Source organism: Nematostella vectensis, chromosome 8 (assembly GCF_932526225.1).
Source record: "Nematostella vectensis chromosome 8, jaNemVect1.1, whole genome shotgun sequence".
NCBI classification, from domain to species: Eukaryota; Metazoa; Cnidaria; class Anthozoa; order Actiniaria; family Edwardsiidae; genus Nematostella; species Nematostella vectensis.
In genome coordinates this window covers 3,922,523-3,935,877 of record NC_064041.1, presented here as the reverse complement: position 1 = coordinate 3,935,877, position 13,355 = coordinate 3,922,523, and the positions used below count along the sequence as shown (strand labels likewise).

Here is a 13,355-nt window from a genome sequence, read left to right as displayed (position 1 = left end):
GACACAAATAGATACCTTTATTCTGATCCTCCAGGTTCATTTCCATGGCCTCAAAACATAATGTCCACTCCTTGAAGGCTTGTAAAACCACCAAGATGCCTTTACAGATTGCAAAGCATTCTGGGAGATCCAGGGAAAAATTCACGAGGGGAGGGCCAGTCAACACTCCTCTCCCCAAAGTCAGATGTTTTTTTATAAGTCTTTTCACCCCAAAGCCAAACAAATCAATTCCAGGTCATACAGACCCAGAATAGCAGTGTAAACAATTTTGGAATCAATTTGGTTTCAGAAAGACAGCATTTAGGAGAGCTGTGGTGATTCATTAGAAAATTATTTTCTCATCCAGGCAAAGCCAAACAAGAAAAAATCATCATGAATCCACCTTTGCTTGCAAATATCCATAAGCAAAGCACTCAATTATGCCCCAATGGACTTCATGATGTCTTGAGACACTCTCCTAATATGCTCATAGCTGTATTTTTGATGAAAAATACAAGCAAGGATCAACTTGTGCTGGCTTCAGCACAACGACGAGGGATTAAAAGTGGGGACCGCAAAGCACTGTTGGAAAGCTTGGATACCGCTGACTAGGTGCAGCTGTGTTTGACTTTGACGGGCTGTATAAAACTCAGTTTAGGGGGGAGGTATCTGTTTTCAGTCTGTTTTTTGTAAGTTCAGCTCAAAAAAAGCCAGGAGTCAATGGGTTAAAAGTCTGTTTTCATTCAAAAAAGCAATCAAGATTTTGAGCAAGCAAAAACTGGTTTTGATGTTCACAGGCCCGTACCCAGAAGTTTTCTTGGGGAGGGGGGGTGCTAAATCTGAAAAAGTGGACCTAATTTTTTCTGCATCGGGGGGGGGATAGTTCCCTAAAGGATCTGACCACCCCCGAAAAAACAAAAAAAGTTTTTTTTATGCCTTTGCAGTATTATTAGGAATGTTTATTGTCGAATTTGGCTACATACCAGACTGATCTAACTTATGCTTTATAGTTTTGGTCTACAAATAGCATGTCTATTGAGAACCGACCAGAACTTCGGCCTGGGTACGGGCCTGGTATATGGTTTTGAATACCATCTTCAAGAAATGACACGGCAGCTAGACACAAGGCTATTATCCAGTAGCCAGGAGAGGTTCAAAGAACCTCCAGCTTCACCACTTTACTAAACAAAGTTAATAATATATCTCATAGAAAATAAATGGTTCACTTACTAAGTGAATGAGCCCCACTGCTCAAAGAACTGACTATAAGTCTGAAAGTGACACACATTGAAGACAGCCTTTAGGAAATCTTTTCACTGAAGATAAACACTGTTGCAGTAGCAACCTGCTAAAAATGGCTGACTTTTTCTCAAGTGTTTCATATGTTCTTTCATTGGCCTGAGATTGCAAGGAACTAAGCAAGTGAGAATACATCTCATACTGCAGAGCACATTTCTTCCCTGCTAGCAGAGGCCGACATTGTATTTCGCTCATCAGCCTAGCGAAATACAAAGAAAAGAGGCCTCTGCTAGCTGGGAAAGCACATTTTATACAGCAATGGGACATTGGACACCATTATGTACACAAGTAAAAAAAAAATAAATAAAGTCCATCCATGTGCATAACTTCATGGAATAAAACCCTTGAGCATAAACCAACCTTTTTTTATAGAACCAACTTTGTTGTTTTTTAATGCCAAATGGCTTCTGTGTCACAGTGTACCTAGTAAAAAATGACCAGGTAAAAAAAAAAATAATAATAATGCAGGCACATACCTAGGATTGGTTGAGAGGGTGGGGAGACGGTCATAGGTATCACCTGGAAAAAAGGTAGCATTTGATGATTCTCTAATAAGAAATGACCCACTTTTTGGCAGTCAATGGGGTGTGTGCACGCACCCTGTCCACACCCTGAATATGCACCGGTAATGGTTGGTCTCTCTAGTCAATGAGAAAGCACCTACAATGGCAGCTTTTTAACGGAACACATACAAACTAATGCACTAGTCATCTGAAACCCCCACCCCCATGGTCCCGGGGAAGTGTGGGGTTTACCTGGGGGTTTAGAGCACTTTTGAATAAGAATCTGTCCCGAGGGGGTGGAGGGATTGAATGTTTTCGACTCTAAGAATTGTCCCCACCCTGGGGGCTTGGGGACAAGTGAATAGCCTCACAAATGTACTTTGCAAAAGTCATGTCAGTTGCTGGTTTGAGACTCTTTTTCTTCTGCAGCAAGCTGCATGGTGAAAACAAATATGAAAGAAAAAATATGAATATCAAAGATGATTTATTTTTTCATTTATCAAAAAAACCTGTCACCTTCATAGTTATTGATGCAAATGTACTCGCTAAGGTGTACTGGCTTTGAAATATAAAGGCTTATAGTTTGCACCCCGAGGGGTAGGGGCATTTCACTGCATTTTTTTCCTAAGGGGGTAGGGGCTTTTCTCCGTTTTGTACAGGGTCAAAGTTTAATCCCCCACCCTTCCCTGGGACAATGGGGGTGGGGGTTTCAATTGACTAGTGCATAAACTACTCTCCTCTCGCAAGAGAACGCAACTGCTTGATTTTCTTGCGCTTACGCTTATGTTTGACCGATTCACACTTGTGTTGCGCTTCCGTTTGCGCTTACGCTTGCGTCCTAGTGAGAACCAACCTTTATGGGTAGCCTGTGGAACTCCCGCGAGGCATATCAGTAAACATGGCGACCAATCGAGTACAAAAACATGTTTACAAGTCTTTCTCTTACTTACTCTAATGGAGTCGCCTACAGGATTTAGACGGAAGGATGTGCTCCCCAGTTCGCTTAGTACACATAGAGCCAAATACGAAAGGCAAAAGAGCATTCGCGCTGAACGATTCCAAAAACTCCACGAAGAGCGGGAAAGAATATTACAAGAACGTGAAAGATTGTTAGCGAGAATCAAAGATGATGGAATAGAGCTGCCTACATCAAGAGTTAGCAGTGCTAGTGTTAATGCTGTCTTAGAAAAAGCTCGTCAAAAGATTCCACAATATGAGGAAAAGATTCGTCGAGTAAAACACGCGAAGAATAGGAGAAAGCAAATCTCTGACACAGTTTACAAAGGGGAGTTGGGGATAGGATCGTATGAACCTTGGCAGTTGGAAGATTTCTACTTCGTTCGTGATTTTGTCAGGTCCTGGGTAGATGATATACTTGAATTTATTACTTTTGAGCCTTTTAAAAAAGATGTTGTTGTCAATTTTGCAGCCCAGTTTAAAAAAGAACTGGACACTGAACAGTCAGAGTTGGAATTTTCCGAGGCTGTTGATGGAGTAGGAGAGACATTGTTGGAGGAAGTTATCAAAGAGTTGTTGGCTGATGCAGCAGACGAGTGTGTTAATGTTCATCATCAAGCACAGCAGTTCATGATTAGCATCATCCTAAATGCCCTGACCCCTGACAACGCTGATGATGCTATTAGAACACAACTCTCAAATACCTTTCAGCAAATGCAAAAAGAGAGAGTTAAAAGACCAAATATTTGGCAGCACAATCAAAAACTTTATTTTCTTGGAGATGAAGCAGAAAGCAAACCTCATACAGCAGATGACACTTTTGATGGAGAAGTGCTGTCATTTCATGGGCAGACCCCTTATGACGAAAAGCCATTGAACGAACTCTCACAGACCTTCAAACAGTTTCGTGATATTGAGTCGCAGTACTGGATGGGGTATAGCCCTGTGTCAACTTTCTTACCTCTACCTAAGAGGTACAGGGGGGTGTCATGTACAGCACTGTCCTCAGACCATGCCCTTCTTGCATTAGGCACGATACAAGGAGATGTTGTTGTCTGGGATTTACTGCTCTATCCTCCCAGAGTGCTAAGGTCTGTTAAAGGAAATGTAGCCATAATGAGCATTCAGTGGTCTAAGGACACTTCACGGATCCTAACGCTTAACTCCCAAGGCACTGTAGAACTGTGGTCTGTTGGGAACACTCTTATAGTGTCACAGAATGTTCTCGGGTTTGAACCAGTTGAGCAGAATTTGGGATTTAAAGCTAGCAATCTTACTAGTATACTGAGAATTGACCCCCAGAGCCTCAAGATAACAGAGGGGCCCCTCATGTCTGTTACTCATGTCATCGGAAAACCATGCTGCGCAGAATTCCACCCCTCACTCACATTCCTCGGCAAACAAGGAGCAATAATGGTTGGCATGGTAACTGGTAATATATTAAAATTAAATACAAGTGGCAGTGAAAATGCAGTGCTGTTTCCAAAGATAAGTAACAGTACACCAAATAAGATCAGTGCTGGCATTGAAGTGGAACTCTTTAAGGCGCACAAGCACCCAGTGATACTAATTGAGTTTGTGAATAACTCTGTCACCATGGTTACTGCTGACAGCATGGGGTATATTTACATGTGGCAGTACTCAGAGGATAATTTTTCTGGCTTTGGATGGTTTACACCTATCAGTAGCTACCAGCTAGACATGACTGAGCTAACCTATGAGCCTGTTGATGAGTCTTCAGAAAAGGAAGAGTTTGTTGACACTGTTAAAGGTGCCGGAAAAATCAGAGAGCTCAGTCGACAGGACATGATAGCAAAGAGGAAGAAGACTCAAACTCTCATCAACTCACTGCGGTTTGGGAAGCCTTGGAAGATCGAGGAGGTTGGTGACAACAAAGTAAAGTATTATTACACCCCTCGTCATGTTCCAGAAAATGGAGCTACTTTCCACTGTGTCACATACTACAAAGAGAACAAACTGCTTGCTCAGTACACAACACAGATGTACAAGCATCACCGAATTCCTAGCAGTAAGCTTATGTCTTGTAGCCTTGATCCATCCGGTGACAAACTGCTGTTCGCTTTATTGTTCAAGGAAGCTCCTTCAAAGGAGGCACATGTGTCTTTTGTGACCATTAATCTCAGGCCAGTCGGAGTAAGCACGAATGTGATTGAGTACCCTTTGAATACAACAGAGTACAAACAGTGCATGGAAGGGGATGCCTGTGCCTTGGATGTGACCAAAATTATTGACGCCACAGGGAGCCAGTATATGTTCAGTAACATCTGCGGTAGCCTCAACGGCTTCTCCTTGACCTCAGGTAGTACTGTCGTAGCAGCAAGTCAGGAGAACTGGATAGGATGCCACCTGGGTGTTGAGCAAGCTGTCACATTCTCAAATGCAAGGGTCACCTTAGCATGTCCAGCACTGGGCTTGATCATGCTTTTGCATGCCCCTAGGCAGAGCACACTGACATTGATTCACTTCAAGGATAAGAACACGGCCATTCAGAGACAGGACACTTGGGCTGCATTTTGTGCACTCAGGGCATTTAATGCTGCCAGCCCCAGCCCTCAAGGTCAAGGCCAAGTTCTTTCCAGAAGAGCCTGGACATTTGATGGTTTCACAGATTGCCATGTTGCATTCACTATGGAGACACTGGTGCTTGACCTTGTAGATGACGCCATACAGATTGCTGATGGCAAGTTTATGGAGGAGCAAGCTAAAGCTTATACTCTGCAAAACAGATTTCACCCATTCATAAAGCGTAATTGATCTTTCATGTTCCTCTTTGCCAAAGATTGGAGAACAGACTTCAAACTTTTTGTGACTAGAACATGATCTAGTAGCACCTTCTCTGACATAGGAAGAGGAAGCTCATATTCAGCTCAAACTGAAATCTGAAGTTTACATATCTTACTATTGTACACCTTATTGTACAAGTTTAAAGATAAATAAATACATTTATTTTCTAGACAACACTTTTTAAAGCAAACAAAATTGTAATTGTAACTTTTCATTGAATTTTTCGACTTGAATATGCTGAGTGTACAACAAATACATAGTTTTTAATATGCTATTAAAATTCAATAGTATTTTAAGGGATCTTGTAAAGTTATAAAATAATTCCAAAAATCTGAGAAAACTTCGGAATTTGGCCAAATCGGAATAAAAGAAAAAAAAAATACAATTTCTAACGACAGTAGCTGTATGTACAATATATGGATGGTCATTCCAAAAAGAAATTGGATAGGAGGTTGGTGGGGGTCACCCAGTTTTTCCTCAGATTTTTTAATCTTCTTAATTTTTCAAGATCCTTTGGTGATAGTACCTATGTAAAAATACTAAACATTTTCTAACTATGGTAACTGTATATACAATTTTTAACTAAAGACAATAAATAATTGTAAAATTGTAATGGTACACTGGTGACTTATTTTGGTGACACATTTTGTATAAGTTTTTCTATTCTAAAAGTGCTTGAAAGGCAGATGGTGCAATAATTAAGATAAACAATTAAAATATAATCCTAAGCTTCCTATGATATTCTAAAAATAAAAATTGCTAATGTTATTGGCTCTGTACACTATTTCAAATTCATATAATAATACTCTGTAATTTCCTCAAAGGAGGACATCAGAGCCTCAATAATACAATTCATTATTAACATGTTGGTAGAACACAAGATGTGACTTCTGGCATAACATCCCAGGTCCTGGGAATATAATCCTAGCCCCAACTTCATCCTAGCTCAACCCATTTTGCTTCGTAGTCCCCAATCTGAGACTTTTCTTTGTGCCCAGCTCATGACCACCATACTGCAACCATTGGACATGAAACTTCTGATAGAACCAGGAAGGATTCCCCGGTAGAGCGCAAAGAAACCTCCTTTCTCCCTAAACACCAGGCGCATCCGGGCAACAACTGGCATCTCTCTGGTGAAGAAAACAATTGAGATAACAACGAATATACGTCAGGAGATTAATTAAAAAAGAAGTCACAAATTAATGGCAACATAAGTTATGAAAAATTTAAGTGAAATATCTCTTTTTGAAAAAGAACTACAGTACCCCACACAACTGGAATATGGGTATATCTCTACTGTGAGGTAAAGGTAAGTTACATGTACATTAGAGAAATGATCTGCTAAATAAGATAAATGAGCCTCCCCCCACCTTAATACCCTGGTGACAGGTCTAAGACGCACACAATGATAGTTCTCTGACTGTCACCAAATCCCAAGATGTATGTTTTCAGATTTTCTTTCTTTCTTTCGCTTACTTTCCATAGTTTCCCTGCACTTGAGACTTCATGTATTCCAAAGGCCACACAATCCACCAGGCAAGAGTGGGAGAAGTCAAGCAAAATAACAAAATTAAATCTTGTTTATTGTCATGCGATTGACTAGTGAGTATTATTTCACATTTATTGTCATTCTGGTGACTAGTCAGTATTTATTTCACATTTATTGTCATTCTGGTGACGAGTCAGTTTTTATTTCACATTTATTGTCATTCTGGTGACGAGTCAGTTTTTATTTCACATTTATTGTCATTCTGGTGACGAGTCAGTTTTTATTTCACATTTATTGTCATTCTGGTGATGAGTCAGTATTTATTTCACATTTATTGTCATTCTGGTGACTAGTCAGTATTTATTTCACATTTATTGTCATTCTGGTGACTAGTCAGTATTTATTTCACATTTATTGTCATTCTGGTGACGAGTCAGTTTTTATTTCACATTTATTGTCATTCTGGTGACGAGTCAGTTTTTATTTCACATTTATTGTCATTCTGGTGACGAGTCAGTTTTTATTTCACATTTATTGTCATTCTGGTGACTAGTCAGTTTTTATTTCACATTTATTGTCATTCTGGTGACGAGTCAGTATTTATTTCACATTTATTGTCATTCTGGTGACGAGTCAGTTTTTATTTCACATTTATTGTCATTCTGGTGACGAGTCAGTATTTATTTCACATTTATTGTCATTCTGGTGACGAGTCAGTATTTATTTCACATTTATTGTCATTCTGGTGACGAGTCAGTATTTATTTCACATTTATTGTCATTCTGGTGACGAGTCAGTTTTTATTTCACATTTATTGTCATTCTGGTGACGAGTCAGTATTTATTTCACATTTATTGTCATTCTGGTGACTAGTCAGTTTTTATTTCACATTTATTGTCATTCTGGTGACGAGTCAGTATTTATTTCACATTTATTGTCATTCTGGTGACTAGTCAGTTTTTATTTCACATTTATTGTCATTCTGGTGACGAGTCAGTTTTTATTTCACATTTATTGTCATTCTGGTGACGAGTCAGTTTTTATTTCACATTTATTGTCATTCTGGTGACGAGTCAGTTTTTATTTCACATTTATTGTCATTCTGGTGACGAGTCAGTTTTTATTTCACATTTATTGTCATTCTGGTGACTAGTCAGTATTTATTTCACATTTATTGTCATTCTGGTGACTAGTCAGTATTTATTTGACATTTATTGTCATTCTGGTGACTAGTCAGTATTTATTTCACATTTATTGTCATTCTGGTGACGAGTCAGTTTTTATTTCACATTTATTGTCATTCTGGTGACGAGTCAGTTTTTATTTCACATTTATTTTCATTCTGGTGATAAGTCAGTATTTATTTCACATTTATTGTCATTCTGGTGACGAGTCAGTTTTTATTTCACATTTATTGTCATTCTGGTGACGAGTCAGTTTTTATTTCACATTTATTGTCATTCTGGTGACTAGTCAGTATTTATTTCACATTTATTGTCATTCTGGTGACTAGTCAGTATTTATTTCACATTTATTGTCATTCTGGTGACGAGTCAGTTTTTATTTCACATTTATTGTCATTCTGGTGACGAGTCAGTTTTTATTTCACATTTATTGTCATTCTGGTGACTAGTCAGTTTTTATTTCACATTTATTGTCATTCTGGTGACGAGTCAGTATTTATTTCACATTTATTGTCATTCTGGTGACTAGTCAGTATTTATTTCACATTTATTGTCATTCTGGTGACGAGTCAGTTTTTATTTCACATTTATTGTCATTCTGGTGACGAGTCAGTTTTTATTTCACATTTATTGTCATTCTGGTGACGAGTCAGTTTTTATTTCACATTTATTGTCATTCTGGTGACGAGTCAGTTTTTATTTCACATTTATTGTCATTCTGGTGACGAGTCAGTATTTATTTCACATTTATTGTCATTCTGGTGACTAGTCAGTATTTATTTCACATTTATTGTCATTCTGGTGACGAGTCAGTTTTTATTTCACATTTATTGTCATTCTGGTGACGAGTCAGTTTTTATTTCACATTTATTGTCATTCTGGTGACGAGTCAGTATTTATTTCACATTTATTGTCATTCTGGTGACTAGTCAGTATTTATTTCACATTTATTGTCATTCTGGTGACTAGTCAGTATTTATTTCACATTTATTGTCATTCTGGTGACGAGTCAGTTTTTATTTCACATTTATTGTCATTCTGGTGACGATTCAGTTTTTATTTCACATTTATTGTCATTCTGGTGACTAGTCAGTATTTATTTCACATTTATTGTCATTCTGGTGACTAGTCAGTATTTATTTCACATTTATTGTCATTCTGGTGACGAGTCAGTTTTTATTTCACATTTATTGTCATTCTGGTGACGAGTCAGTTTTTATTTCACATTTATTGTTATTCTGGTGATTAGTCAGTATTTATTTCACATTTATTGTCATTCTGGTGACTAGTCAGTATTTATTTCACATTTATTGTCATTCTGGTGACTAGTCAGTATTTATTTCACATTTATTGTCATTCTGGTGACGAGTCAGTATTTATTTCACATTTATTGTCATTCTGGTGACTATTGACATAGCTGTAGCAGACCTTGAATTATTGGGGGGCACGATACAGAAACACTATGAAAATATTTTTTTTTTTTGGGGGGGGGGGCCACACCCTACTGGTCATTTCCTTATAATTTTTAAAAATATTGGAGGGGGGGGGGCGCATGCCCCTAGTACCCCACCCCCTGCTACGGCCCATTATTGAGTATTCAAACCCCAGATGCATACCTTAGGTGCTCATAAACATGTCTTTAACTTGAAGTATTAACCCAAGCATTATTTTAAAGGATATGTTGCTGCTATCCCTGAAGTGAGGAATGGTCCGAGAAGTGGTCTCTTGAATTGCTCAGGGAAGTGCCTCCTTCCAGTATCGACCAGTATAAAATATGTTGTCATTAATCCCATAGTCCTACACCAGGTAACACCAAATCCCTGAAAACAGCATTTAACCTTAGTAAGCATGCATGTTTATAAAGGTCACTTTGAATGGGAAGACTAGACTTCCTCTGTATCCCTGAAAATATAGTAAATGTAGGAGACAGTTTTTAAGTAAAGGAGAAAATTATTTAAAATATGACTAAAAAATTACCTGTCAAAAGAAATTTGTTCTTAGCATTTTTTGTTGCTAGAGCTTTGAGGATATACAACTAAAACATTAACTCATTGAACCCTGGCTATTTTCTAGCAAAATTTACAACAACAACAAAAACAGACTGAAAACAGATAATTACCTCACCCCTATTTTGAGTTGATTTTACAGCCAATCATAGTTTGCATTTTACAGTATTTTTGATGTCAGGTCTCATGTATATGGTCTTCATTTTATACACACCCTTAAAAGAGTACCTTATAGAGCCCTCTGAACTGCCAAGATTGCCCTGTCTGGCGCCGCACCTGGGACAAAAGGAATAATATCCACAAGTCAGACACAAACATACAAAGTGACATATATTTATTTAAAACGTTTAGATCCCACACATTACTGTACCTTTGCTAATTCTAAAGGAGTCTCAATAATTGCCCTTGAAGTCGACCCTAACATTCCTGCCAGTACTACTCGGCTACAAAAGAAGGAATCTTTTATTATCAGTCCCACTGAAGCTGTTTTTTACAGATGATTAAAAAAGTCTAAACATTTTTGTATCAAGACTCACAGTTGTAAACCCCCTGTAAAAGGAATTTCTTTTGTACATGTTCTGTGATGACTTAGAAATGTGTACCTGGAAAATACAACATAATCTCATGTGTCACACAATGTACACTGCTTATATATAAAACCTCAGATATTACAGCCAAATCCCTTGTTGAGCGACCTCGGGGAATCCAAAATCCTTGTCCTGTTTGGGAATAGCGCGTAGTCAGACACAAGCTTTGGGGGCGGTTAATCTAGTTTTAATTGTTTGGTTTGATTGACTATGTGCTATTCCCAAACGAAGAAAGGTATTTTCAGATTCTGGGAGGTCGCGCAACAACGAATTTGGCTATAATGTAAATGAATTGATAAACCCCACAACTCACGCTGCCTCAAATACTGCAAACTGTGTTGAGCGGTAAATACCGGAACCCCATAAAGGAGGTACGCAGCCCCTGGGAAACAAGCAAAAAAAGTTTAAAATTGCCACTGCTTCACTGATGTTATGATAGCCTTCTTTCACTGTCATGAAAGATGCCTTTTGTGTACTGCACATTATATATTGTACTGGAAATTTTTAAGTGCAACACATGGAATAGATTTGCTCCAAATCGCTTTCCACATCCAATAACATACCTGTCAATCTCCGAAAATCTCAAGGCTTGAGAATTTTTTGGAGGGAGGGGTGGGGTATATTAATTTTTGGGGGAGGTGTGGGCATACTACCATCACATGCATTTGCCGTATAGAAAGCTTTTGTGCATAAATCAATTAGATAAATTATGCTTCACAAGAAATTATTGTTTTAGTTATTTCAATAGAAAATAAGCCAAAATGTTGATTTTATATAAATAGTTTTTCCAGATAAATTTCCCTAAAATTGAGAGATTTGGTGCTCTGCCAAGAGAAGAGGCCAAAAATCTTGAGACCTCCGCCTTTTGCAGGAGAGTTGACAGGTATGCAATAAGATGTAGATAAGGTGGCCCAACATGATGTAAATATTTTCTTGCCTATACAATCCTCTAATTCCCTGTGTTTTTACTGTCTTTATAAAGGACTTGATCATTGAAGTCTTTTCAAAACCAGCTTGGGCTTGCATCTTGGTTTTTATTGTGTCAAATGGGTGGCCCACAGCAACGCTGGTTGTGCCATATAGCACACCAACTGGAAACAGAGAATAACATGTTAATATGTTTAACAATTAAACTATGTGCTTTAGGTAATAGATAGTCAATGGTGCGTAGCAAAAACAAGTAGTTAATTGTTTTAGTATAAATACACTCACATACTACCTTCAAATAAATGACAATATAATAATTCTTAGTAATAAATAACTGCTTTTGTTGCTTTTTTTTGCTACCCGCTATCTATGGCTCAACAGATAGTGAGTTCGGGAGCCAATGAAATTGCAAGATTTGTGATAATGAGTGGATTTATACTAAAACCTGATAGAAACATGTATCCTAGGGACATAGGCAAGCATATATGCAAAGGAACAGCCAAGCAACATTAGATAGATGAAATATTAAAAACAAACAGGAAGGAAAGGGGGCTGCTTGTTTTCCCCACAGCTGGAGTGAGAGGGATAAAATAACCATTGTTAGGGACAAAACTGTGGTTTCTGGGGCGTTGTGTGGTTTGGCGTGATTGGCAAACCCATTATGCGCTAGTCAATTGAAACCCCCACCTCCATGGTCCCGGGGAAGGGTGGGGGATTAGTCTTTGATGCTGTAAAAAAAAAAAAAAAAAAAAAAAAAACAGAGAAAAGCCCCCACCCCCTCAGGACAAACATGCAGTCAAATGCCCCTCCCCCCTGGGATGCAAACTATCGGCAACTATCAAACATCGACATCAAGTCATCTGAAAAAAAGCCTTTATCTTTCAAAGTCAGCACACTTCATTCAGCGTATTTGTTCTAATAACAATGAAGATAACAGTTACCCAAAAAAATGGAAAAATTAATTTTCATCTGGCATAATTTATAATTCATATTCGTTTTTGCACATTTTGCTATGCAGCTTGCCACATGCTGATACATGGAATTGGTTGCTACAGAAGAGAAAGAGTCTCAAATCAGAAACTTTTGCAAAGTACATTTTGTGATGTTAGTCCCCAAGCCTCCATGGTGGGGACAAGTCTTAGAGGGAAAAGCTGCCAATTTCCCCACCCCCTCAGGAAAGATTCTTGTTCAAAAGTGCTCTTAACTCCCACGTTAACCCCACACTTCCCCGGGACCATAGGGGTGATGTTTCAAATGACTAGTGCATTACTAAAAGAACTTTATCTGATTATTTAAAACAATAAAAGTGACACCGAATCAAAACTATTGTTTTCAGTTTTCACACAAACCTCCTAACCCAATCATCCCCTCTTGAAGCCACCCGATCCTCTTCTCGTTGTGTGTCATTCTTATCTTTATAAGGACATTGATCCTCGACAGTTCAAGGGTTCTGGAAGAAACGGAAACAGACAAGAGCGGAAAGAACAACACCACGTGAAGCTTTGATTATTAGGTCAGCGGTCAACATGGTTCAAATAAGATAGAGTTTTTAATTGGATATATTAGAGAGCCAATCAAGTGTGCCGTATTGTGAGTCTCTAAAAGCGCGGGAAGAAAGT

At 38.4% G+C, this 13,355-nt stretch overlaps 2 protein-coding genes across 2 annotated transcripts; one reads left to right on the top strand and one right to left on the bottom strand.

Annotated features, from left to right (window-relative positions):
* Positions 1-2,604: 2,604 nt before the first annotated feature.
* On the top strand, positions 2,605-5,912 carry LOC116610302. Its single transcript, XM_032371105.2, has one exon. The coding sequence runs from the start codon at positions 2,736-2,738 to the stop codon at positions 5,511-5,513; it is 2,778 nt and encodes a 925-aa protein (XP_032226996.2). The 5' UTR covers positions 2,605-2,735; the 3' UTR covers positions 5,514-5,912.
* Positions 5,682-13,259, bottom strand: LOC5502798 (mitochondrial 2-oxodicarboxylate carrier). Its single transcript, XM_001623893.3, has 9 exons — positions 13,086-13,259; positions 11,747-11,900; positions 11,123-11,191; positions 10,759-10,824; positions 10,593-10,665; positions 10,451-10,498; positions 9,897-10,036; positions 7,020-7,085; positions 5,682-6,673 (listed from the first exon to the last, which is right to left on the bottom strand). The coding sequence occupies exons 1-9, from the start codon at positions 13,141-13,143 to the stop codon at positions 6,490-6,492; spliced, it is 858 nt and encodes a 285-aa protein (XP_001623943.1). The 5' UTR covers positions 13,144-13,259; the 3' UTR covers positions 5,682-6,489.
* Between the last annotated feature and the right edge of the window lie 96 nt (positions 13,260-13,355).